The following is a 27,350-nucleotide window of genomic DNA, read 5'->3' on the forward strand; positions in this document are numbered from 1 at the left end:
TCTGTTTTCTGAATCCCCGGATAATTCCTACTAATATTGAACAACTGTAGTTAGGTGGTCCCACGGCCGTACGGCGCGGGTGTCGGGTCGGAATTTTGTGGCTTGTGGTGACTCGGAATTGTGGTCCAGAACTGGAACGGCAAGATTAAGGAGTTTTGTGCCTTATTCTTTTTAGACCTTATGCACCAGGAATTTGGGTATCGTTGACAGGGTTGTGTCATCGAATCATGGTCCAGAGAACACTTAGAGCGTATGGCCAGTTGCAACTCTATTACCTCACAAAAGTGCATGAAAAAACTCTTCTTTAATTCGTTCTCTAGGGAGATTTCGTGGATAGTGTGTAAACACTGTTAATAGGGCTGATGTTTACCATGACCACTTGAAAGTTGGAACGGGGTGGTCATGACCAGTTTGCGAAGAGCAGGGTTGTGATAATGCAGCCCACATCTGTAGTTGAGTCGAGGTTCGTTAAGGGCCACTAGATATGAAGATTTGGAGTGGAGAACATACACAGATTTTTCCAGCGCAGGTACTACCGAGTACCCAGAATTCTGGCTCTGAAAAAAAGAGGAGAAAAATCGCTTCCAAATGACGTGAAGCGTTTCGCGAAATTCCCTCATCTTAAGAAATTGCGGTTGCGGCTACTACTGCATGTGCTATGAAATTGTGTGGTCGGTAATGCCGGCAGGGTGTGTTCGTTCCTGCATCATGAGAACCTCAACGGCAGCTTAAAGTGCATACATACATACATACATGCCTACAATGCCTACAATAGATTTCTTGCAGCGGAGGGTCGTTATTTGGCTGATATCGAGAACCAATATATTGTTGATTGATGGACAGTAAATCTTTACTGAATAGTTGTGATGTTCTGCATGGGATATAGCGTAATTCAATATCACAGACCTCTTGCTGTCTTCCTGCTGGTGGGCCTCCGCAAAGGCCAGCCCGTTGCATGGAACGGGGGCCAAGTGGCCAAGGGTGCCATATTCCCTGTATGTTTACTCGCATGCCACTTGACAAAAATGCCTAAAGTCTCTGTCTCAACAACAACCCTAAAAAATGTGGAGAATAATAATTAATTTCTAGAGTAGATTGTGTGGAGTTGGCGACAACATCACGATTTGAGGACTTAGCTGGCCCACAAGGTATGTACTCTATGTACTATCGTTAACCTTTAATGATCGGCGCCGAGCAAGTTCTTGTTAGGAGCCGACTCACTTGGGCCCCGATTATGTATGTAAAGTACCTAGTGCTGCTCAGACACGTGTAGATTACCATCGTGACTCGGACCTAACGCTTTTGTCGCCTGGGTTATCCACTGATAAGGATCTCTGTGGGGTTTTATTTTTCCTTTCGGAGGAGCGGGAGATGTCTGGAATTTGCAGGTTGACATTTTGGTTCTTGGGTTCGGGCCACGTGCGGGATATTAGTGACAAGACAAAAGACATTGGTTTGATCGGCTAGAACTACATGTAGCTGCGCCTGGCCTTGGAAACAAGCAAATTGTTTCTCGTAGTTTTGTACTCTAAGTGGGGGGCTTTGGATGCTCTATGCAGATTCATACTCTATCTACATTCTCCGCTCCGGCTCCTTTATTTCTCAGGGACGTGGAGGCTAACAAATGTGCCATGGAGGAGCATAGGCCTAAGAACAGAATAGAATGATAGGGGTCTGTAAAAGCCTATGCTGAGTCAATTCAGGAACAAAAAGGGTGGTTAAGGCGTTACATGTGGCTGCACCCCCCACTCAAATAAGTATAATGAAATTGTATGAAAAACGCCATGAAGGAGTCAAGACACAAGAGCCAAAGCTGTTCAGCACAGCCTCAATTTCCTAGAGTATTAGGGTAATCCAAAGGGAATTGTTGATACTGGAAGGCGTTTTTTTTTGGCTTGTGGAAAATCGTATCGAATCTAATCAAGAAGGTTGTTGTTATACCTGAACTGGGAAGCGACAGGCACCCGATCCGTCAAGCGGCTGAATCTGAGAAAATAAGGTGGTGTGGAGCCTCTGACTTTGAGTGGTGCTTCTTGCATTCAGGTACAGAAGTTAGAACCCGCATGTACTTTATGCTTGGCAGGGGGATTGCAGTAAGCAGCATCAACATCTTGAAATTCGTTTCTGCCGTCAACCAGCCCGAATCGCGGCTACATGGCCACGCCCACATCCGTCCCCCAGGTAGAAATAAATGGATCAAGAACAAGGAAGAGAGAAACACAACAAAAAAATTCAAGACTCCTCCACATCGTGTGCCGCAAACCGTTAGATCTCATCAAGCCCTACGATCAGCTACCGCCCTCGCAGAATCTAGAATTGCAAGAGAAGAAAGATTTTTTCTTTCTCCCTATAGATTGATTCACTTAAAAGGTTCGATTTCCGCGCCCTTGTAAACTTACTTCTCTTCCTATAATCGTTACACTCTCTCTCTCTTCTCGCAAATCACTTTCCTTTACTTAGGCTTACTCTTTAGGTGAGTTGAAACGACTGCATTTTGTTCTTTCTATAGTATTTTCCTTTGAACCCTTTTTCCTTTTCACCTACAAATCAACCGTGCCCTGGCAGAAAATCAGCCATGTGGCATTTAAAACAGGGTATTTCCACTCGAATTCCCTTGTTGTATAGTACCTTGGTGTTTCTCATTTCCCTATCTGCCAAGTCCTTGTCACCCGCTTATGGGCGCATGTTGTATGGTGCCATGGGTTGTTGAAAATGAGCATGGGCCTTTGAAGCTTGGCGCTGTTCTCGAGTGTGAATAGCGACTTCAGCATTAGAAGCACAGCACCACACATGTACATACAGGCACCGTTTGGAGACGACGGCAGGCCCCCTGATCACACCTTTTCCCAATTGCCCAATCCTCTGCTTACCTGTTCTCAACACATGCCAATTCTCTGCAGTACTTCTACCTCCCATCTTCCTCTAATCCTTCCTTCTTCTTTTTCTTCTCTACAGCAATTCGCTTTCGCCCTTCTTTATTTTTGCTATTTGCTAATTAATTGTTTTCTTCCTACAGGAAAGGATACACTCATTCCCTTTCCATACACATTCCTTTTTAAGACAAGCAACATAGAGGTTTTATACTTCGGACTCACCCTTTCTATCATCTTATACCTGCTGTATAAGAGACTAGCTTTTGCTCAAACAGTCATTGCAAACCTCTTTACAACTATTCTCACCACCCTCATCAAAATGATATTCTCCGCTCCAGCTTTCACAGCACTTTATATTCTTGCATCTACTGAATTACTCAGTATTGCCGCTGCTCAGCCTCACGGTGGTAGCCAGTTCAAGCACAGAGCTGTTCATGCCCGCGGCAATGTTGGTGAACGTAACGTCAAGACCGAGACCGAAACCGTAACCAAATACGTTACTGTTACATCTGGATCCTACGGAGCTCCCACCCCCGTTGTTGTTGCCTCGCCATCTCAGACTGGAGACGATCACGATAGCCATTCCAGCGTGGTCACATCTGTCATTATTCCATCAGTCACCACCTCCCCGGTCTCCACTCTCGCAACCTCCACAACCGCCGCCGCATCAGCGTCAAGCTCCGTCTCTTCCGGCGGAACCTACGACCTCGACATTGATGTTGCTACCGGCAAGGGCGTCGACTCCAATCCCAACACTGGAAAGGACTTCCCCGATGGCGAGATTGACTGTGATGTCTTCCCTTCAGCATATGGTGCTATCCCTCTCACATGGACCACACTGCAGGGTTGGTCTGGTATTCAAGTCAACGGCGGGAATGGAGATGCCATTGGCAAATGCACTGAAGGTGCTCTTTGCTCGTACGCCTGTCCAGCAGGATTCAGTAAGTCTCAATGGCCTGCTGATCAGCCTGCATCTGGTGAGAGCCACGGAGGACTTCTTTGCAAGGGTGGCAAGCTCCGCCTTACTCGCCCTGCCTATCCTCAGCTCTGTCAGGCTGGTGAGAGTGGTGTTACCGTCAGGAACGAGTTAGGGAAATTTGTGGCGGTGTGCCGTACCGATTACCCTGGATCCGAGAATATGGTTGTCCCATTGGCCTGTGAAGCCGGTTCCGAGAAGCAGTTGACCGTTCCCGTTTCCGATGTTTCATACAAGTGGCAGGGTAAGCCGACATCCGCCCAATACTATGTCAACAAGGCCGGTGTTGGTATCAAGGATGGTTGTACCTGGGGTCAGGAAGGTCAAGGTCGTGGCAACTGGTCTCCAATGGTAAGTTTACTTTGTTTTTAATCGGCTGCTCAAGTCATGATCCTAATAGTCTATAGATTTTTGGTGCCGGCGAAGACTCTGGTATGATGTGGTTGTCTATCAGTCAGAACCAACTTAACAGCGAGCCCCTCGGTTACAATGTTGCCATTATCGGCGGTAACAGTGTCTGCAAATACGAGAACGGCGTCTTCTCCACAGCTGGAGGATGCACCACCGCCGTCAAGCCTGGCCAGAGCGCTTACTTTGTCCTATACCCCCTCGGCACTTCAAGCAAAGCTTATGCTTAAATCATTTAAACTATTTTTTCTTTGTTTATTGCGTGCATTTCAGGGAGCTCAGTACACGGATAGGACATTTTATGTTGGGCATCATTATCGGTCACTCGTCTATGTTTCGGGAAATCGATGAGGTTTGGCATTACTACGATTTGTGTTAGACTTTTTTTATATTTGTTGGGGGGCTTTAGGTTGGGTTTTTCTGGTCAACTATTGCAGGGCCAAGTAGCATCTTCATGCATTTCCTTTGTCCTTTGTCCATATCATTTGCTATATACTTTTATCGTCTGTTTGAGGGAAAGGGTGGGCATTTTACTTGGCTTAGGATGGAATAAGATCGGGGACGGACTAGTGGTCTTGCGAGACGAGATTTCAATTCTTTGTATAAATTTACATACTGTCTTTTTATTTCCTATACCTCAAATACTCCTTTTTAAGCATAGTTTTTAGTCAATTCTACATACCGTATTCTCAACCATGTCCTGATATCTCTAGTTGTTCGTTAGCTGTTGCTGCAGTTTGGTGTTTCTCTTTAAGCACAAGTCCTTAGTTACCTCGACCGACCGCAACAGTCTTATTAACACTGCTATTATTATCTGCAAGCAATCATGCATGTATGGTCAACCAATCGCTTCATCCCTCATCTGGAGTGCTCTACTTCCTATGCATGAAGTCATGTCGCGTGCCAGCAGAGTCGTCTATCCATCCAATCGGTACTTCCCACAGACCAATCATCACTTCTACCAACCGTCGTTTCGTTTTTTTTCTTTCGCGGCAGTCAACGTCGAGTACAATGCCTTTCAAGAAACCCGGAGGTGTGACGCACCGCGGGTGAGCGGACGAGTGGGTGTGATTGGTGGGTGGTGGTGGGTGGTGGTGGCGTGCTGGGCTGATAAGGCGTTTGGTAACTCTTGCCTTCTTCTCATTTCTTATCATAGACCTACATCCCACCGTCGGAAACTACAACATTCCAACCAGCCCAACCCGATCGATGTCCGAGAAGTTCAATGCCGTGAAGAAGAAGGATGATGGTACGATTTGATACCTTCCTTACCTTTTGCCGCCGCTGATGATGATACTTGCCTATGCCACTCTCACTGATCGATGATGGTGTAAATACTGATGATACCTATGATGCTTATCAAACCGGACGGTCTACTCTAGCTAGCAGTGATAATAATAATAATAATATTTCCCTATATAGAGTAGGTGACTTTTTCCCATTTCCCTTTTTTCCTTTTTCCTTTTTCCTATTTTTTTTTTTTATGTCTCCGACATCGCCCCCCCCCCCCCCCTCTCCCAAAAAACCATCCCCGATATGTATATGATCGTAAAAGTAGAAAAAGTAAATAAAAAAAAATTGGAACTTTCCTTTTTTTTTTTTTTTTGTTTCTCCTCGAATAGCTTTCCCCCGCACCACACGCCTTATCGTACCCGCAGCAGCAGCAGCAGGAAGAAATTAGAGACATCCATAGCATGAGAAGAAAAAAAAAAAAAAAAATATGAAATATGAAATAGCTATGGAGTTAGCTATGTAGGCAGGTGACCGACCCGCGCGCGCGCGCGCGCCGGTATTAAGCCACCGGTCACACAGAGACAAAGAGATACTTAGGGCCCAGCCAAAAGCACAAAAGAAAAAAAAGAATAGTAATAGTTCTACATACAGAAGAAGAAAAGGAAAGAAAAAAAAAAGAGAACCCCGCGAAAATGAGAAATGAGAAATGAGAAAAACCGGGAAGAGCCAGAATGATTATCGTAACGTAACGCTGCATGCAAAGAAAGAGTACAGTGGAGTAAGAGTTAGAGTCGAGCAATGTTAATGGTTCTCCCACCCGCCCGCCTATCCCGCCTAGATATCCCACCTGCCCATGCCCAAGCCCATGCCCAAGCCCAAGCCCATGCCCAAGCCATGCCCAAGCCATGCCAAAGCCCATGCCCAAGCCAAAGAGTAAGAATAACAGCCAGCCAGCCCATATGCAAGCCCCCAAAGTAAAAAAAACCAGTAACGCAGTAGCACTGTAGCAGTAGTAAACCCCCCCCCCCCCATCTACGCCGCATCCCCCGCCACCGTCTTCTGGAACCTCCTCGCCACCTCCTCCACCCCCCAACTCGCCAGCCGCGCCTCCGCCAGCCGATCCGCGCGCGCCACCACGGTGCCCACCAGCATCTCGCGCTCCTTGCCCGCCTCCACCGTCGCCGTCTGTATCACTGCCGCGCCGGTGGCCGTGGCGATCGTCACCCGCAGCGGCGTGCCCAGCCCCATGCGGCACGCCGTGTCGTGCGCCTGCACGAACGCCGACGAGAGCGAGGAGAGCGCGGGGCTGTTGGGCGACGGGTGCGTGGAGAGGATGGGGATCGCGTTGGCGTCGGTTAGATGGGTTGTGAGGGGCCCGGAGAGCGCGGTGAAGTGGCTGGTGAGGGAGGCGGAGGGGGAGGGGGGTTCGGCGGCCATTTGGTGGTGGGTGTGGGTTGGTGGGTTGGTGGTTGGTGATTGGTGGGTGGGAGAGAGATGAGGACCGAGGTGCTGGGTTTGGGGACGGGTGGTGATAGGTAGGTAGGAACGGTAGGTGCTGGGAGAGTGCAGCAGCGGCAGCGGCAGCGGGAGAGCGAGCGCTGTCAGCGTATCGTATGAGATGCAGTCAATGGATATGGAGATGTGATCGATTCGTTGTAGCAGTATCAGCACAGTATAGTACAGTAACAGTAACAGTAACAGTAACGACTGGGCTGTCGCGCGACAGGTTATGTTATGTATGTATGTATAGGCAAGGGAGGCAGGCAGGTCAAATCAGCAGAAAAGAAGATTGGATGTCCCTTCACGAATCGACGGGCAGGAACGAGATCTATGTAGCCAGGGGTGCACACTGGTGATGGTGGTGGTGGATGGAATCCGGGAGAGAGGATCGATCAAGGAGGTTGGGGGAGGTTTTGTATGGTCCTCTCTCTCTCTCTATTACTATATATATAAACGTGTTTCAATACCCCCCCTTCCTTGGAGGGGGGGCGCAAAAGGAAAAAAAAAACCTTTTTTTTTTTTTTTGTTGATTTGCTATCTTTACTTCTTTCGAGACTGTCAATCTCACGAAGCCTCACTCTCACTCTCACTCTCTTTTTTTTTCTTCTTTTTCCTTTGCAGCTCTCCTGGTCCTTGTTCCCTGTCCTTGCTTGCTTGCTCTGTAAGTAAAGTCTGTGCTTCCCTCCCGTGTGCAGTGCGGGCGGCGGTTTGGGCCTGTGTCACGTGAGGCAGAGGTCCTGCGCATTTAGAGATTTTTTGTATGGGTATGGGTTGGGGGACAAATTTAGATTGATACTGGTACTCTAGCGAGATGAGATGCGGTTTTTATTTTAATTTGCTGCTGGCTGGCTGGCTGGCTGGCGCGCGACGGTTTTTTGACAGACGAGACGAGACAGGACATGGTTAATTCCTAGGGCTGGCCTGCCAACTGCTACATACCCGCCGCCTAGCTAGTGAGTGAGATGTGTGTCTTTTGTCTTTTGTAGGCATTGTGTGGACCGCCGTTTCAGCATGTCTCTGTTTCTGTTTCTTTTGCTCTTTTTCTTCTTTCTGATTCTGTGTGTCTTTTGTTTCGTTTTGTCTCGCGTAGCACAGCTAGGTGATGGCCCTTTCTATGAATGAAAACGGAGACATCTCGCGTGCTCTTGGGCGGGGGACAGTGACAGGGGAGGAGGAGGTGGTGGAGTGGCTTTCTGACTGGCTGGCTGGGAGAGGGTGAGTGTAGCCGATGGGATGGTGCGAGGTTATCTGATTGTTGAGATGCTGCATGAGATGAGAGGAGAGATGGCCGTTATCAGATGCAAATTGACGGGGGTTGCGGTTGACGGGTGAATTGTAGAGCCGCATCCTCAGCTGCAAGTTAGAAACACTGAACGGATACATGTATTCATATTCATTGTCGCAGCTCAGAGACAGAGACAGAGTAACGCGTAATCATATGACTTGAGTGTTGACTTATTATCGTGGCCGGACGGACCGTGGACCGTGGATCGTCTGACTGTCTGTCTGTTGGGGCCACTGGCTAACCAGTCTGCCGTAGATGTAGATTGCTGCTACTGTTATTACACTGCCAATTGACTGCCCACGCACAGGAAGACAGTGCTGCAGTGGTAACGGTAATTAAAGCCTGCAGAGAATTAAATAATCAGAACCGAATAATCAACATTATCGATATTGATCTACCCAACCCAACCCGTGGGCCATATATATACACCACACACCGCGATATACCACTGCAGGCCTTCAATGGCGCAATGCCCCGTTGATGTGATGTCTGTGCAAGTGTAATTTCGACTGCCTCGCACGTAACCAACCGTACGTACATACATAACCCCCAATGCAATGACACATCTGCACTCCCTCCCTCGTCATGCAGGAGGAGGGGAGTTAATCGAACCCAACCAACTGCACTGCCCTTCCTTCCTTCCTTCCTTCCTTCCATCCTGTCTGCAGTTCTGTGTCTCTGTATACGCACGTGATCGTCAGGGCAGGGGTTACTCTACTCTGCAGAGCCTCAAGAACGCAATCCGGGTAATCGCCTCGCTCCACACCTCAAAACATCATCACCACAGCTCCAACATACACAAGAAACACCACAAATAAACACCAATGCCCGAAGACGAAGCCGCAAAAGCCGAACGGCTCGCAGCCGCAAAGAAACGAGTACCCACCTCCCTCCTCTTGCCCCAATTGACCCCCGTTCCATTCCCAACTAACAACCCCAGATCGAAGCGCTCAAAAAGAAAAAAGGCAAAAAGACCAAACCCGACTCCCCCTCCCCCTCCACCAGCCGCCCAGGCACCCCCGACGTCCCCGAGGACCCCACCCCATCCACCAGCACACCCCCACCACCAACCGACTCCCCCGCCTCCCCCTCCTCCGAGACGGACCAGTCCACGCCGCTCCCCGGCACCTCCCTGCACACGCGGCGCATCTCGACCTCGCTGCGCCGGCCGTCCATCACCGGCGCCGAGCTCCGGAAGAGCCCGCTGTCGCCCACGGACCTGCCGGACCTGTACCGCAAGCAGGCGACGACCATCTCGGAGCTCACGGAGGCGGTCGAGCGCCACGAGGCCGAGATTGAGAGGCTGAGGGGCGAGGCGAAGCGGCTGGGCGATGCGGAGGTGGAGCGCGATGAGGCAGTGCAGGTGCTTGCGGGCGTCAAGACGAGGTTGAAGGAGGTGGAGGAGCGCGCGGAGGCGGATAAGGCGAAGGGGGTGGAGGCGGAGGGGCTGCTGGAGAAGCTGGTGAGCGGCGACTTCCTTTCTGTCTTTTTGGTGGTGGGGGTGGTGGTGGAGAGGGCGGCGGGCTAACGGGTGTGCAGAAAAGTGAGGTGGCAGACTTGACGCGCCAGACGTCGCATCTGACGTCGCAGCTGTCCAACAAGGAGAAGCAGATCGCGGACCTCAAGCTCCAATCTTCAAACTCCTCCACATCGCAGGACAAGGAGTCCCTCTCCGCAAAAGAAGAGCAGATCGAAACCATGGAAATGGAGATCTCCAAGCTCCGCGGCGACCTCGACCGCGCCACCAAGTCCCTCACCGAAACACAATCCACCCTCACCACCACCACCGCCACCCTCCACACCCTCGAATCCACAGTCGACGCCCTCACCGCCGACCTCACCACCTCCAAATCAACCCTCGCCTCCACCACCGCCCTCCTCACCACCGAAACCGACGCCCGCAAATCCGCAGAGGCCGCCGCAGCATCCGCCGCAGCATCCCTCGCCGCAGAGTCCGCTACCATGAAGGCCCAGGCGGCAGCACTGGCGACGCTGGAGAAGGACTACGCAACGCTGAAAACAATGTACCGCGACACCGACACGCGCAACCGCGAGTCCCTCGCCGAGATGGCAGAGCTGCGCAAGCGCGTGGCTGAGCTCGAAGCGGAGAACACACGGCTGCGCGCGCTGCCGCGCGGGAACGGGAAGGACGACGAGGACGTTGACGAGATTGAGGATGTCGAGCGCCGGCGGCTGCAGAAGAGGGTGCAGACGCTTGAGCGCGACCTGCAAGCCCGCGGCGGCGGGGGTGGGGGGTTCCAGACTGTTGATCTCGGGGGTGGCGGGGCGGGGGCGGGGATAGTGGGTATTCGGCGCAGCAGCAGCAGCAGTGGCAACAGCAGCAACAGTGGCAGCAGCAGCAGATGCAGGCGGAGGAGGAGCGGCGGAGGATGGAGGCGGAGCGGCTGGAGAGGGTGAGGGAGGTCAAGAGGGGGCTGGAGCAGTGGAGGGGGTGGAGGATGGATTTGGCGAGTATGGGCGGGCCCGGGGTGGGGATGGTGTTTGATGTGTAGGGTAGGGTAGCCTTAGCTGTGGTGTAGTGCTTAGATACGTGTAGGCAGGTGGGCAGGGCGGGGGTAATGATAGGACGCTTCTTTTGTGTGCGTCATGGGGTGTCACTCGGTTTGTCATGTCATGTGATGTTGAATGCTTTGCGTTGCGAACTGGCTTTGCTCTTGCTACTGTGGCTGGTTTCTTAAGCGGCCACATAGCTGTCGTTCAGTGTGTATTCCAAACATAAAACTAGCTTCACCGACCCCCGACCTCACCTCATCACCGCCAACGCCGCATAATTATGGTAATGTAGGAAAAAGCAAAACCTCAGCACCACAAACCCATTTATTACCCTCAACGGTGACGATGGCTTTAATAAGACCGTAAGAGCCACATTGCAAAATACTGCATAAGCATCACCATGATCATCATCACCACTATTAGCCAGCTGGCTAACATACCAGCTGAAATCAACGACAACGGCAACACCGGCCGCACATCACAGCTTTCGGCCGCAACTAGAGTACATTTACAGAGAATAAAACACTGGTTACCCGCTTGAAGTCCGTCAGAACTAGAGCTACCTAGTAGAACCTCACCTCTAGTGGGCACAACGGACGTGAAGCCGGATATCCGGCCAGCTTCAACTTTGGCTTAGCTTACGCAAAGAAGAAATTCAGCTCTTGAAGCTCTGGGAAACGGTGAAGGACGGGTTCCGGATTTCATAGAGCAGTCACAATCGGGTCTCCTCTAGCAGAGCAGTCACAAGCAGTCACAGAGCCTGGAGGGTTTGGTAAAATAAACCCAATGTAGGGTTTTCCTAAGCTCTGCTTCTCTGCAGGGCGTGCTGGGAATCGAGGAGAGAATGTGTTCACTCCGGAGCTTGGAGACTTGGAGAATGGTGGTTGGAGATGGGGTGGGGGTGTAGCTGCTACGTAGCTGGCAAACTGCCCATTTCCGGGGCTCTATTGACTTCTTGATGCAATGTTAGGTTTGTTTGCCAGCTGGGTCTATCGGAATAGTACGTCATGGAGGTTGCAGCTGTCAGAGGAATTATTACGGTTACCTCAGTTACAGCACTACATACATACAGTCTACATATCTAGCTAGTCAAGCAAGCAAACTACAGCTATCCACTCAAGTTCTGGACGCAGCGCCTCTACTACATGCCCATATCGATGGTGATGATGAGCAGGAGCACTACTTCCACTCATACAGAGTCTGTAGGGTATCGACCTTTGCGATTACATCAACGTGGCCACCTTTTCAGATATAATCTTCACCGCCTTTCCATCTGTCTCTATATTTGTTATGATTGGGTAGTGATTCTCTCCTCACGCGCGTTCTCCTCTCTGTATTCGCCATACGAGCGATGCAAACGGCGGTCGACCCTTCCCTTCACCTAACACCCCCCCCCCCCCCCCGGGACGATTCTTTCTCTTTTGATATGATTGGTGGACGAAAAAAGAGAGAGTTCACGGAATGTACTGGTTTAGTCCTGCGGACCTCCCTCCGGCCGTGAAGCAGAGGCATGTTCGCCGCACCGCGGCCGATTGGTCAGGTCTTGCGGCGGCCGCGGCGGCGTGGACTTGCACCGGCCATGGACTGGTTCTGCTAACGGCTCTTCCTTTCTTCTACGCTGCTGACGCTATAGTACGGGTTAGGCAGCGAACACAGCACCCAAATGCGTTGAAGCGTCTCCAAAATGGCTCATGCGGTAGCTGGCCTTCAAGCCAAGTCCATCCGAGTCCCCGCTAGCCAAACACGACAGGGTAACCATCCACTAACCAACCCAGAGCGGTATGGACTCTCCATAGCCGGTGCCCGTGTCTACGGTACGTCCGTAGCCACCGTACCGCCACCCCACCGATCAGTCTATCCCGTATCCGGACTAATACCACCACCACCACACCCTTACAAAGCTTTCGAAAGTCACAAACAGGTTCGATGGAGACTTACGCGTCTCCCCCCCACTGCCTCCCCACTAGCTTCTAAGCTTCTAGATCGTTATCGTGATTCCCCAAGCTTCTCTTGACGTCATCACTATTGCGGAAGCCTACACACTCCGTGATCCGAGACGTTCGGAAGAGAAAAAACTCGAATCGAGATGTCGGGGTTAGGTGTTTTTTGGCTGGCGGCAGAGCTCCGAGATGGTTGATACGGGCGGCTGCCGGGTGTTGAGGTGTACGCGTACACTGGAGCGGAATATTCCTTTGGTGGGTTCGTAGTAGACTGGACCGAGTGGCAAGAAGCTTCGAGTGCAGATGCCCGATGCGTTTGGCTTAAGGGGATCGATTCTGGCGGGTTGGAAGTCGGGTTGATGGTCCAGTAGGTATCGAGAGTTGCAATTGGGCTGTAATGTGTGGAGATCTCCATGGGCAGCTCGAGGATGCCTTTGAGAGCTTGTCATGGTGCGTCTTGCGGGTTGTTGGTTTAGAAGGGCTTTTGTTTCTGCACTTGAGCGGAGGTGTCCCAGCGTGGATAGGCTGGAATGATCCAGATGAACGGGAGTAAAACGTGGTTGGGCAAAATATCGTTAAGGGTCCTTTGTGGATGTTGGGGTAGCCTTATTGGGGCCGTGGTGAGATTCGGTGATGTGGTAGCGTTCATGTGGCTAGGTTTGTGGTTTTCGAGGGTCTTGCGTGCAGATAAGCTTAATTTGACCTCTTCGACAAGACAACACCCCCACGATAGAGCCTTTAGTTGATTCTGAGTATTTTTATTAAGTAAACGTACAATCATGACCCATGCATGACACCAATCATCGCGTACAGTGTTATGTAGTTTTCTGCGTATGGTAATTATTTAAATTTTCATAAGGCCGGGGAATAGTTAATTAATTGCTGATTAGTCATTAGCATCTTTTCTGCATGGATTCTCACTCGGCTGCAGCTGCTCGCATTCTCATCCGGCTAAATAAATAAATAAATAAAAAATAAAAAAAAAGTAATACAATATCCGTGAGGTTCCGCCACACGATACGAGAAGAGAGGGTTTTGCGGGACCAGAATATAGAATGAAAAAATTTGGATGGCATGGCCTTATTCGAAAAATTGTGTTCCAAATGGCTAGGTATTGATTTCTTAACAACGACGGGCCGGGAGTGACTCGGGGGGGGGGATATAAATAACCACTCCTGAAAAGAACTCTGTTAGCTGTTGACGGCCTAGCCTGAGATTATTTGGTATGTAGAGCTGTAATACTTGAGCTCCAGCTCGCCGTGGTCTAGTCATTAGTCCTATTGAGCGCCGAGTAATTCAATCCAGGAATGAGATCGTAATGTTTGTTCCTTTGATTTAAAGCAGGCTTTAGCTAGGGATCATCGACAGCCCCCACTAGCCCAAGGGGGGTGGGGGGGGGGGGTGTGTATCCCTATAGTCATGCACGGTTTCTGTTTTTGGCCAATGTTGAGAAAATAAAATCTCCTTTATTTAGAATTTCTGAAAAAAAAAAAGAGGGCGAAGACTAAACATATAATAATAGTTAAACACGAGGCCAGAGTAGAAGATACGTACCGGCGGATTTCAGCAGATGAGGTTAATGTGGGCTGCTAGCTAGGCTGAGTTCTTAGATGATTCAAGGCCAATGATCTTTTATTCGGTAAGGATATACCTTACTCAGTAGCCTCTGATTGGTGTTTGTTGAATACTGGATCACTAGAGCGTAGTAAATAAAGCATTAATCATCACGAGGGAATGCTTATGTTGATAATATTTTATTTTATGTGGGAAAGTACAAAAGCATTAACAAAATAAAACTTTGAAATCTACCTAAGTACGTTTACTTCTCTGATCATTCATCTTTATGAAAAATTCACCCCCCCCCCCCCCCAAAACAAAAAAAAAAGAAAGGGGGAGGGAATAGAAAAAAGTGAAAGAGAAAGGAAAGAGGCAGTTTAGGAGGTCTTTATGCTCTAATCAAAGAATGCGGGTGACTTTTTATTCTAGGGGGATCTAATTATTTGGTGCGAAATGCACCCCGAACGATGAGAGTGGTGGGGAAAAAAATCTACATGATGTGGCATGCAGCCGGTAATAAACATATAAAATAAACAAAAGAATCCCCGAGGACTATATAAAATTAAACAAACACCGTACCACGTCGAGTTTTCCTTATAATCCGGCGTCTCCGTAGCCTTGGGATGCTGGTTTTGTCTCGTACCACTCTGGATATCTCTAAAGATTTTGTCTCCCGACAGGAAGTGCTACTCTTCGGATACATCGAAGCCTCCTCTCCGTCGTACCAGCCCTCGGGAAAGTGCTTCTTCACAGCGATGTCCTCTCCAATATCGAGATGGTGACGCGTACCCGATGGATCCACTCGAACACCATACACCACACGGCCTTCAAAGGTACTGGATATTTCTTGGCCTGTGAGATAGCAACCATTTGGTCCAAGGCGTTCGACAATTGCTACAAATTTCCCAAAATTAGTAAGTTTGACCTATGCCTAAAATAAAGGGTACTCTTACGTCTAAGTAATCTTGCCGTGGCTAGATAAGAGTCGGCCTTGCAGATGACCGTAGTTGACCATAAGATGACCATCAACCCCATGATTAATTGTGCTAGCAAAATTCCGCCAAGTATCGCAATCTACGGGTTGGGTTAACACAAGAATTATATAGACGAGATAGTTTCCCCGGTACTAACCGTTTCTGGCCATTTAATCTTCAATAGTACACCAATTGCAGGCTTATTCCCCTGGGCTTTAATGTTCGATGACCCAAATTGATCACGGGATGCAATTACTCCGCACGCAAATTGGCCGCCTAACTCAGCCATACGTTCTGCATCCTCTTCCACACGTTCACCCCACATTGTCCTGCCCTCTTGATTAGAGATACATATTGAAAAGAATTTTTTTTGGAATTTAATCTCACCCTTCATAGTAACCAACAGAAGCCCATGAGGTATTATATCCATTCGCATATCCTTGAGAACCGATCGCACCTGCCGCGATGACTGCCATTCGATCTGGGAGATGATGTTCGTCAATTTTGGCGTTGTGCACTTCTGAAATGTCAATTGTACATGAGAAATAGGATCCGTATTCGCTTGAATCGCTATTCTGGCCATCCTCGTCATCATCATCTCGTTTCTCAATATCGGCATCTAGGTTGGGGTCGTATGGAAGATATTGGATAGCAGCCATGGCAGCACATCTAGGTCCACAGTACCACCCGGCATTTCCCGATAAGTCGCTTCGTAAGTTCAACCAAGTTCTAAAGTAAGACTATTAGTTTCCTCTGTATGGAGATGGTGGAATTTATATATAAACCCACGTTACGCCGCGTGAATGATACTAGATCCCTGTTAGTGATTTCAACGGTGAATAGTACACAGAATGTACATACCCCGACATCTTTAAGCTCTATCTCTTCAGTACCGTTACGATATGTGATAGAATCTGTAGTTCCATCTTGGCCCTTGATCACAGGAAAATAATTGCAAGTCGTGGAGACCGTAATGTACCGGTCCGATTTGTGTGATATGGCTTGGTTAGTTGGGCTATATTCCCGGAACTATGTTTTTATCAGAATATATCCCTGTCGTACTTCAAATACGTCCAGATGCTTACATAGTAACGCCATTGTCCATCGTGATTTTCAAGAACATGAGCAAATTCACCAAAGTGAGATGATTCCTCTGAATTACCAAGTAATATTGAAGCTGAAGGCGTAGATTTAGGTCAGTCCCTCTATGCATCAAAAACCAATATCTCCAGCCAGCCACAACAGAACTTACATAAACCCCAAGCATGAGCTGTAGAATACTCGGCGCCTAGTGCCGGTATCTCACTTGTATCATTCGAAGGCCAAAAGTACGACAGGTCGCTGATGGCCACTTGTCCCGGGGTAGAGAACAATGCGTCGGCACTATCATAGCTGTATGTTAACCCCGTAAGAGCAACAGAAAGTCTCCCAATCTGTTAAACACATTATTAGGTCTCTGTGCATGAAATGTTAGGCATAAAAGCCGGTGATACTTACACAGTTAATGAGAAGCCATAAGAAGCAAAGGAACGCTCGCAGCGGCCGGCCTTTCAAACTATGGAGGCCAAAACGGAAAACCTTTATCAAACTAGATATTCCTAGAATAAAGTCCACCTATCGCACAATCAATTAGTGACCTAACTCATAAACCATGGTTTCTGGGCGGGTAACGCATACTTCTTCTAATGAATGAGGCTTCCTTGATAGTAGCTTCCATCGGATGATAGTTGCCATCCCTTTGAATGAACCCTGATATTACCAAAAAAAAGTTACGGTTAGTTCTACGAAATTTGCTATCAAATAGAAACTTGTGTAAGATTGTGGATATCATTTTCGTAAATGACCACTTCTCCAATTAAAATAGCAAGTAAAACATACGGCAAGATTTAGTCCCAGTGTTAAATATAGACCTGTGGACAAAGCGTTGAACCATCTTTTCTGGGATTTGTCCAAAATCATAACCCTTTCGAACTCATAAAATGTGACCAACATGCCTGCGGAAAGCACGAAAGTAGCGAACCATCTCAAGAGTATCTTCCAGAGTAGGTGAAAAAACTGCTTCTTTGCTGAGTGCTGTCGGGCCAAGCGAGACTGGGTCTCCCCATTCATGGTACTGAAGTGTGTTTGTAGCTCTTCAGGATTTTGGGGTTTCCATTGCGGCGGTACGGCTAGACACATGAATGTTAAGTTTTATGAATATTTGAATAAATCGAAAAAAGAGAGGATTCCTACCGTTCCCACATCTCCTCTGGAAGTCTTCCGTAACACGTCGAGATATACGAAGATCTGGATCCGAGTTGGGATCTTCCTCTCCTCGGGGGTGTACGTGGACAACACCATCTATACTTCTCATTTCACCCTCGTCTGGGTGTATACTCACTCTTCTGTATCCACTAGCCGACCGAACAGAAGGCCTGGGCTCCAAAGACATTGCTGCAAATCACGAATGAACGGAGAAACCCTTGATTCTTGTGTGTTAATTTGTCGGCGACTAAGACAAAAAAGTTGAGAAACGAGAAAGTTGCGCCGGAAATTGATTTATAATAGGATGGAGAGAGAAAAGATTGGAAGAGAGGGTTTATGTGATTGAGGGGGGGGGGGACAGCTAGTAGAAATAAAAAAATCCTCCTGTCTTGCTGACAGCCAAAACCGGTGCTATCCCGAGCTGGTGATACGCTGCAATTGATCTCTAATCCTGAAAGCCACGTTCTATGTATGTACCGCTCCCCGATTGGCGAGTTGTAGCCCGGAGGGGGATAGGTAGAGAAGGTACATAGGCCCGACTGGGGGGTGCATACGGAAGTCCTTCTAGATCTGAGGGTGCGGCTGAAAAGCTTAGGTTTGATTTCTGCATGCCGAGTCAAGCTTTGGGATCTCACTTCTCGAAGGCGCACGCTTAAACGCCCCAGTTCAACGACATCTCTCACATACATCAACTCGTCATGGTGCTAGTTCATCCTTTGGATCTCTCCGCCACAAACATGATGTCCAGTACAGCCATGCATCTGTACCTGCGGACAGGTTTCGAATCTTTGAAATACGAGTAATCCTGCTGCCGTGGGAGCCGGATGAGTTTACACAATTGTCTGAGATTTCATTCCATATTCTCATCCACTCATCTACAGTGGATCATTTTTGTCAAAAGCAATCGCCCCGTTGCAAAAACACAACACGAAGTCATGATCAGACAAGGCGCTGCAGGTAGTTACGCTGATCGATTTGTGCTGACTACCCCTACACGCATTTACGTACATGTGATATGTTGGCTGCTTGATGTACCTACATGTACTCTACTAGTATTTCGCTGACGTTTTTGAACTGGGCCATTATTGCATACACCCAAAATCATGAGCTTGGCGTATTTTTGTATGGCATGCAATATCAGTCGCGTCCACAAACGTCAGAGAAATACGAGTAGAGTACATTCACAGATATGTAGGTACATGTATATATAAACGGCACTTACACGTCCATCTCATCAGGATAGAATAGGTTAGGTCTAGGATGCCGATAAATATAGCCACACTTAAATAGAGTACTGACATGGGCAATCTTTAATTTGACATTATACCATCAATCCTGGACAATTCCCATATGATACATTTAATTATTATGGAGCGCTTACCAAGTATGTCGTTCATTTTTACCAAACGTGTAGAGTATGTATATACATCTCAACTTACAGCTGGTTAGATCGTCTTCTTAAACTTTAAAGTCACAGTAATCCACAGCGGCAGTCAAGAGCTAGATACATGTATGCTACCCCATGTCAAGTGTATGTCTAACTACATGTACATGGTCCCGGCCAGCTCAGGTGCCAAGCTAGCTCGGCCATCTTTACGACCTCAGCTAGACTTTAATATCAAGAGGAATTTCCCCCTCTCATTTTTTTTTCCTTCCAGACGGCACTTGAAATTGAAGTCCAGGATAAATAAAGCCTCCGCGTATAGACTTTTGAGAGCAGACATCAGATCCTTGCCAGTCCCCATGTATGTATTTAGCACTGATATATCTGATTACCGCAATTCTCATAACACAGGGAACGTTAACCATAACCCCGAAATTTGCTCTCCCAAGATCGATGCTCTACATTTAGTTGTGTTATAATAAGCAATGCCTACATGTACGGTACTTAACGGACAGGTATGCGCTCCCTTAAGCTTGTTGATTAGTTCAATGTGCTAGCCTTCGATCAGTTCTCAACCTTCGCAAATAGACGCTTTTGGTCGGGCTCACGACAAGATTTTGAATATATTTATACACGGGGCTGCAGGGGGTGATAGTTTGGCATCGTCAAAATAGAATGATTGGAGTCTCTATCCGACTCGAAGTTTTTCGTTTCCTAGAGATCTACTAGTGCTGATTGCAGCGTCGCATACGCGTACCATGCTTACTCAGGGCTTGTATTATCAGGGCTTGGACTGCACTGCATAAGGGCCAAAAGCTCCAAATGGAGGAACCGCCCCGAAATCTTATGCGTTTTTCTAGTGGAGAAGAGATCTCGACACAAGACAAAAATATGAGACTGTCTCAATGTTACAACACGACGCTAAAAGAATCATCGAGCTATCAAGCCCTGCCTCCTAATAATTCTCTCCCCTAGAGTAGATAGCTTGTTTATAAATAAATCTAATAAACAAGATTAATAAAAAGAGCTTTTTGGGTGACAACAACAATTAGGATATTGGTGAGTAGCAGAGAGATTTAATTCTCATTGTTATCCAAGTCCTCGAGTTTAGATTAAACACCCGTCTCTGTTATCGGCTCGCAATATCTTGGCATATGCACCATATGTTCTTAAACAAACGCTATCTACACATTGTCCAACCAACGATAACACCCGCACACCATCCTGGCAGCCCTATGGGTATCTATGTAAGTTGAACCCGTGATAACAGGACCTCAGTTCCCGGAAGATGCCGGATACGATAGGATATTTGACGATATCAACTAGCTTTGTATCCAATCTGTACTTGCTTACTAGCTAGCATATAAGCCAGAAAATGCGAAAGACCAAATAAATATTGTTTGTATGGTAGAACGGCACTTCAGCACTCCCATTTTCTGGCTCATACATATATATTGGTAAAGAAGTAAGTATCTTACATAAAGAGCATGGAATGTGCCAAGGCACTTTTATAGCTCCAGTCACTCTGACGATTAATACATTTATGTATGACTTAGCGCCTTGTGCCCAAAACCAGAGAGTGCTCCAGAGTGGCTCTTGCACTTTTGAAGTGTTCTAACGGGCTGCACTTACCCCGCGGCCGCCTAGCTCCGCATGAACACTGCCTCAGTTTTCTCCTGTTCACAAGTTCTTAATCTTATCCCTTAGTCTGGCAATGCTGACCCCCCTATAATAGAGGAATTAAATTTGTATGGGAGATCTATTATTTGATAAGAGAGACAACAGGATCTGTTAGTAAAGCCACACAAAAGTTTGCTTTTTTTGGGGGGGTCAGCATTTTTTGCCAGACGAAGGGATACGTAGGGCCACTGGAAATGACCCATAGAAGCGAACCACTGGTCCAGATCCGGGAAGAAATTTTAAAACTGTGCACATAACCACTCATCATAACCCAGGATGGGATTTGTTCTGATTTCTTTTTTTTTGGACCAGCCAAGTTGAACACGTCAATAGCCATTTCCGCGTCGATTTAGAAGTCGCCGACTACTCCCCTATCGTCAGCTTACTGCAGTTAAGAAAAGTCTCTGCTGGGCCAGTTGTGATCAATTGATTGCAAGTTATGTTTACCCGAAACGGCCGGATATAAACCCTATAGAATGCTGTCGGTGCTATGGCCAGCTAGCATAGGAGCAGTTTGTTTCGGTGAGGACTGGAGTAGCCAATGATATCACGATATTTGGTCTGATGATAAATATCAAGCTCTATTCCCGGGGTTATCCTTGAGAGAGCTAACAGGACTCAAAGTTTCAGACCCTGAATGCCACGTCTATCAATGATATTGTTGCACAGGTACAAGATGAGTAGGGAAAGTGTTATCGACGAATGCGAGTGATAGACTATGATTAAGTTGTACATTGATATAGTTTTCTTAAATTCGGGTTGTCTCTCGCATGTGCTAGTCTGATAATTAAATATGGGCGTAGGAGATGATCAAAGCTGCAAGTCAGAATGATTTGTAGGCTCTGGAGCATGTTGTGAAGTAATGTTTATTCACTCCTGCTGATCGTAGCAAAGCCGTCCCATATCCTGCGGCATCGGAGGTTGCAAACAATTCCAGTATATGTACAGCCAGTCATCAAAAGTGTTCGTGATTCGGATTTAATGTGACATGTCCGGCTCAAGTCAGGAATCAAAGTGCCCATTGAAATGTTCAAAACCTCAACACAGCAACAGTCAATGGTGGTCAAAGTCAATATTAGACATTCATGGTATTTTTATTCTCTGTCACTCACTAGATACAATTATATAGATACATTTTAGTTCCTCAATTTGACCGTAAAATCGGGTAAGCCACACCACGCACTGACCAATGTTGATATGAATCACGAACACTTTTGATGAGTGGCTGTAGTATAATCCAAGATTCAAAGACAAAAGATCGATTCCGGCAGGGGCCTTGCATGAAGGTACTTATATAGTATGGGTAGTGACATAATATATGAGTCAACTATTCTGACTCAGGAGCTGAAAAACGTATAAAGCTGGGTAATTTGTTAATCTACCGGAGCATCAACTAACACTTTGACATCACATTGTATCTGAGTGCTCGAAAACATAATTACAGCGATGAATCATGTTCATTCTCAGACCACCGTACCCCATTACCATTCGAGATAGTAGGGTATATTCACGACATGAGTAGTAAATATTGTTAGGATTGATTTGGGCCGACTCGGGGATTCTAATGACTTAGAGCCATCGCCTTCCAATTGTGACAACCTCTCTCGAAGGACTTCCACTGACGACTCAAACTTAAACTGCATGTTTGTAGGGATCGGGGTTTCCACTAGGTTAAAAACTAATGACAGCTCCCGCCATGAATTCCAGCGTACCACACAGCGTTGAAACCTCCCATTTCTGGATTAAGTAACTAATCAGATTATTAGCAGGCTAGGTAATATATTGGCTGACTAAAGAGATTTTCGGCGGTAGACTACCAAGGTTGTGGCTCGTGTCCTAGTGAGTTTTCATGAGTCCCGCAATATCCCTAGTTTCTCAAGTAACCCGGAAGAGTCATGAGATCCAGGACTCGACATCGGAATTCACGAGTCAGCTTCAAACTATCGACAATATAGCCACCAAGGTGTTCAATCGATGCTTCCATATTTCCCAGAAAGAGACATATCTTTTTCCAAGCTCCCGGGACAGTTCAGAAGTTCAAACTTCACAACATATTCATCCAACTTTACTAATCCCAAGACCAAGAACCGTCCGACAACATTCTTCAAGTCTTGTACAGTGGATACTTAGCTCTAAGGTGTGAGTGCTTGGAGTTGTTGCCAGAAGTGATGGACTAGCCGAAGGAGGTAGAAGTGATGGAGTTATGTTGACGACAATTAGGATGTGAGCTTCGAACCCTGTAACGAAGCTGTTAATCTTGCAAGCTGTGCAGAAAGATCGAAAATGGCAGGCACCGTGAGAGTTTGTTTGGATAATTACTCGAGATCTGAGAGACACGACACCCTTGGTCGTGGTTGGAGCTTGGCCCCTCAAAAGATTATAGTGTGAGCCTAGTACAAGAGAAATGGTTTCTCTCCCAACCCACGTACGTGTACGGTAGCTCGGTTAGCTATATGGAAACGGTTTCTATGCTCGGGGAATCAGACATCGCGCATGAGCACTCTCACCTTCATCTGTATCTTTCCTCAAGCAGCCGAACAATAACTCTATTAATGGCACGGTTGATGTCGAAGCCGGGAGTTGACGGCCCAGCCAACCAACCAAGGATAAACGTGGGGAAAGGCATGATGTCACAAGGCCACCCATGCCTGTGGGCAATTGAATGTTCTTGAATAAACGCTGATATGTGCTGAATAATACCCGCAAAGTACTAGCTTTACCTCGGATGGTCTCCCTAAAGCGCCCGACCGATTACCAGCTTCTACACAGCTCCAATTATATTCGTCCCAATCATGTCGCCCATTTATAGCACGCCTGTCTGGTCCTCACAGATCAGCATACCAATATCTAAGGGGTTTGTATGTGCCGCCAAAGGCCGTTACAAGAAGTACCTATAGACCAGTGCCGATAAACTACATGTAGAGTACAAAGAAAGCCAGTAGGTACAATAGTACTAGGTAGTAAATTCACACCACACCATTCTATTTCCAAGATCCGGGATTACGTGTGATCCAGCTGTCCTCACCCCCTACAAATCCTCAGCACATCCCCTGGGTTGCTGCTACTGCTTCATCAGCCGACCAACAACCTTCACAACCTACAAACCTCCTCCCAATCCTTATCCTACTCCTCACTTACGATAACCTTAATCAAACCATCCTCCCACTTTCAACAAACCTTACTCAACATGAAGGTTAGTATTTATGAGCTTCCGGTCATTGTCATGCATCGGTTGCACATCACCTGCACCGTTGGCATCTCCCCTCAAAAGTTCCCCTGAGCTGACACCTGCACCTTCCAACAGTTCCTACCACTCCGCGAGTTGGATGTTATCAATCGCGCCCTCGTCTTCGACACACCGGACTGTCGAGTCGTTGGCGGCTGTGACATTTACACCACCAAGGTCGCTATGCCCAGCTCATTCTGAATATTCTTATAAAGAAAGAAGAAAAATAAAAAAACAATAGAATGAAATACATAAAGCTTGTTTACAGCTCGATATCAAGCTAACATTTTGCCCATTCTTTATTACCTGGCACCGATTTATTCAGGCCGCCGGCGCTGATAAGAAATTATACAAAAATATTTCCAACACTATCACCAACCGCTATGAAGCCGACCTCAGACTATCGGAGTCTCTATCGCCCCCCAAATCAAGTGCAACCTCAGCGGCAACCCTCGGGAGTAAGAATCAGTCGAAAGCAGTTTATCAAACCCTCCATTCGCCGTTTGGGCCTCTCGACCAGATCTCTGCTCGGCGCACTTTCGCTTATCTTATCGCAACCCTGAATGCTTCCCACTCAGATTACGACTTCTCAACAGTTCTAAAACCCTCCGACTTTAGGCGCGAGAGACATCTAAGACCCGTTATGAACAACTTTAATACCACGCTCTTTAATCTTGGCGTGAATCCATCTAAAGCCTTACCTAAAATGTGGGACATTATCGATAAGGAGATGGACCTTCTCAGCTGCAACATATACACCTACTCGCCTGACGATGTCTCGGACGACCCCTATGGCGAGGAGGGTCTCATATGGTCCACAAACCTTTTTTTCTTTAACAAGCATAAAAAGAGAGTTTGTTATTTATATTTGAGAGGGCTTAGCTCGCTATCGCACTCGCCAATGGAGATCAACAGGGTGGGCGGATGGAGGGCAGATATGGGCGGTGTAAGTTCCGGACAAGAAGGGTGGGACGATAGTGACGACGATGCGTTTGACGATGAATTTCAAGAGAGTTCAAGTGTCTGGGGAGGAGATGAATATGACGACGACGGGTTCTTGGAAACCATGGAAGTCTAAAGAGTGCAACTAACAAGCAGAATTGGGGACCGCGGCACGTAGTGAGTAGAGTTATTTGCATCTTTTCATGTTCTTTTTTACTTTCTTTTTGTCTTTGTCTCCATTGGTTATTGTCCACCGCATGATTTCCGGTTTGTTCTGCGTGCATTGATATTTTGTTTTTCTTCCATTATGTAGTCTCCTCTGTTTATTAAGGCACTAGCAGTGCTATGTCTTGTTTCAACTTGTTGGGGGTTAAGGGGATAGGCGGGTCTGGTTTCGGTTCGGTAAGGTTGGGTATATGGCGTTTCAATGCTTCGGTGAGAGCGGGCGTTGAAATTTGGGGAGGGGCACTGCCCTTTACTTTTTATTCTTTATTGCTTTTGAGTACCTTTACCTTTTACGTTTGTTTTATTTTCTTGTTTATGTCGCTTGTATTAACGAGTGCGGGGTGGAGAGGGGATGTGGAGCGGGGATGTGGAGCGGGGATGTGGTATCAGCGATAATGATAATTAAGCGTCTTTTTCTTTTTTTTTGTTTCCATTTCATTGAGTGGGCGAGGAATTGGGGATTTGCCTGGGCTGTCAATGGTGGCCAGTCCGCCAAGCCACTGACGTAGTTTCACCCAGTTGACGCCTACCCGAAAACCCTCCCGAAGACCATTTCCTGAGACTTTGGAATCTACCACCTGTAGGTTCCTGGACAAAATGCTGCCCCGAATAGCCCCCAAAATTCCCCAACTTCTCCGACCGCACATTCGGACACTTACTGCCCCCACAAATGCCCTAAGTAACCGCATTTATGACCCGTAAACACTTCTTTCATTTCTACGTGACATTAACCCTCTTGCTAATATCACTGTAGTGTCCGCAATGATCACGACTTTCACACGCTTCTCCGCCTTGCCACTACTACATCCATCCCCCTACTGACCCTCTGGACAACCTCCTACTACTCCAGCTGCCGTGCAGTCAAGTCATTGCTCTCCGAGATCCTAGAGCGCCGTAATGTCGGTGTCGGGTTTTCGGAAGTGGAGTTGGATGCGCCAGGAATGATGGACGTGGGGATGCGGTACACTGTATGTTTGGGATTTGATTTGTGGATTGGTTAGTGGCTAATTTGAGATGTGTAGGTTAATAAGGTACCAACACTATTGGTATTTAGTCGGGGTGAGGTAAAGGAGAGGGTTGTAGACGGAAAGGTTTTGGCGGATCGAGCGGCGATGGAGGCTTTGGTAGAGAGGGTGGCGAGTGAGAAAGAAGTAGGAAGAGGATGGTTTACTGATGTTTTTGGTGGGTAGATTAATACAGTACTTACACTTATATATTCCGTATATGACAGATGATTGTAAATATGTACTCATGCAATTAATGGGTCTTTAGTTTTGAGGATGCAAGTACATATAGCACTAGCTGTCGTCTAGATTGTATGTATAGTGGTGTTAGAGGTTATTTCATTCCTTTCTTATGGTGGATGGCCATGACACGGCGCTGTAGAGCTGGCAATGTGAGCGATACATGTAGATAGAACTGCGAGTGATGTGTCATGAATTACCAATCTTATCATGACCAATGTGTAACCCTATAGCTAGCTATATATATATTATTGCTTGAATATACCAATAGCACGAGTTTTCTTGGCCGTATAATTACCATGCTCCACCATTTGTATGCAGTAAAAGAGTATCTATCCAAAGATGAAGGATCTAGCTAACTTCATATAGTATATATATATTCGGGGCTATATAGTTGTAATTGAATACAATATCCAGGACTATAATTTTTCTATCCCTCGCCTCAGACTGGTACCAGTGTTTTACCTTTTAATTTCGTTGTATGCATGACAAATTTAGTACCAATTTATTAATAGCTCGCTAGAGGTTGCTACCCCGCATTCTATATGCATACCCGGAAAGTGCAAACTTGAAGCCTTCCGTGGAGCGAGCTTTCACTCGTCCGCGGTGGTTGACTTCAAATCATGGAATTAGCATTACGTACAAGAAATACCAAGTTCACCTCACCTCATGAAAACCGGTCAGCTAAGCAAGCCATAGCTCAATGAACCCTTTCACATAATTAACTACCTATCTAGAATTTTCACCTTACATGGATCTGCAAATAGCGAGTGATATAGTATGCATAAACCCTAGCCCCAGTCTAATCAAATAGACGACTCGACAGTTGCTATATACGGTAAGAATATCTAACTGTACCTTATATCCGGCTTTTCTGCCTCTTCTTAACCAATCACCATCAAGTTTCCGGACGGATGAGTGGTGATGGAGTTGTCTACGCGCTATCACAACGGAGATATGAGTTTTAAGGTACGATGGTATTTGACAACGCCGGCCGGTATAAACAGTTATAATACATCTAGTCTGGAATTCGTTTCCGGACCGACGCTCTAGTATTTGGGTTTTCTGGTTTTCCGGTATTTTCAAAATTTGGTTATTGTGGCCGATTTGCGTGATTGGGACGTGACGAACGCCCCTCCATACAC

At 47.2% G+C, this 27,350-nt stretch overlaps 7 protein-coding genes across 7 annotated transcripts; 4 read left to right on the top strand and 3 right to left on the bottom strand.

The window, feature by feature from the left end:
* Positions 1-3,192: 3,192 nt before the first annotated feature.
* On the top strand, positions 3,193-4,487 carry LAJ45_08466 (uncharacterized protein; the record flags this gene model as incomplete). Its single annotated transcript, XM_046118016.1, has 2 exons — positions 3,193-4,200; positions 4,257-4,487. 2 exons carry the CDS (start codon positions 3,193-3,195, stop codon positions 4,485-4,487), a joined length of 1,239 nt encoding a protein of 412 aa, XP_045968942.1.
* Positions 4,488-6,522: 2,035 nt separating this feature from the next.
* Positions 6,523-6,927, bottom strand: LAJ45_08467 (uncharacterized protein; the record flags this gene model as incomplete). Its single annotated transcript, XM_046118017.1, has 1 exon — positions 6,523-6,927. One exon carries the CDS (start codon positions 6,925-6,927, stop codon positions 6,523-6,525), a length of 405 nt encoding a protein of 134 aa, XP_045968943.1.
* Positions 6,928-9,099: 2,172 nt separating this feature from the next.
* On the top strand, positions 9,100-10,788 carry LAJ45_08468 (uncharacterized protein; the record flags this gene model as incomplete). The annotated part of the gene is made up of 4 exons (XM_046118018.1): positions 9,100-9,153; positions 9,216-9,737; positions 9,815-10,530; positions 10,578-10,788. The coding sequence occupies 4 exons, from the start codon at positions 9,100-9,102 to the stop codon at positions 10,786-10,788; spliced, it is 1,503 nt and encodes a 500-aa protein (XP_045968944.1).
* Positions 10,789-12,250: 1,462 nt separating this feature from the next.
* Positions 12,251-12,526, top strand: LAJ45_08469 (uncharacterized protein; the record flags this gene model as incomplete). The annotated part of the gene is made up of 1 exon (XM_046118019.1): positions 12,251-12,526. The coding sequence occupies one exon, from the start codon at positions 12,251-12,253 to the stop codon at positions 12,524-12,526; it is 276 nt and encodes a 91-aa protein (XP_045968945.1).
* Positions 12,527-14,848: 2,322 nt separating this feature from the next.
* Positions 14,849-17,691, bottom strand: LAJ45_08470 (uncharacterized protein; the record flags this gene model as incomplete). Its single annotated transcript, XM_046118020.1, has 12 exons — positions 14,849-15,180; positions 15,240-15,360; positions 15,418-15,589; positions 15,648-15,989; positions 16,050-16,069; positions 16,122-16,289; positions 16,346-16,437; positions 16,513-16,693; positions 16,758-16,874; positions 16,938-17,009; positions 17,139-17,428; positions 17,493-17,691. The coding sequence occupies 12 exons, from the start codon at positions 17,689-17,691 to the stop codon at positions 14,849-14,851; spliced, it is 2,106 nt and encodes a 701-aa protein (XP_045968946.1).
* Positions 17,692-22,239: 4,548 nt separating this feature from the next.
* LAJ45_08471 (uncharacterized protein) lies at positions 22,240-23,214 on the bottom strand (the record flags this gene model as incomplete). Its single annotated transcript, XM_046118021.1, has 5 exons — positions 22,240-22,318; positions 22,386-22,404; positions 22,695-22,805; positions 22,863-22,979; positions 23,076-23,214. The coding sequence occupies 5 exons, from the start codon at positions 23,212-23,214 to the stop codon at positions 22,240-22,242; spliced, it is 465 nt and encodes a 154-aa protein (XP_045968947.1).
* A 541-nt stretch (positions 23,215-23,755) lies between these two features.
* LAJ45_08472 (uncharacterized protein) lies at positions 23,756-26,239 on the top strand (the record flags this gene model as incomplete). The annotated part of the gene is made up of 10 exons (XM_046118022.1): positions 23,756-23,761; positions 23,873-23,971; positions 24,120-24,607; positions 24,677-24,815; positions 24,893-24,913; positions 25,481-25,659; positions 25,716-25,929; positions 25,984-26,085; positions 26,152-26,160; positions 26,234-26,239. The coding sequence occupies 10 exons, from the start codon at positions 23,756-23,758 to the stop codon at positions 26,237-26,239; spliced, it is 1,263 nt and encodes a 420-aa protein (XP_045968948.1).
* Positions 26,240-27,350: the final 1,111 nt, after the last annotated feature.

This window comes from Morchella importuna (genome assembly GCF_003444635.1).
Source record: "Morchella importuna strain M04M26 chromosome Unknown Morimp01GS029, whole genome shotgun sequence".
NCBI lineage: Eukaryota > Fungi > Ascomycota > Pezizomycetes > Pezizales > Morchellaceae > Morchella > Morchella importuna.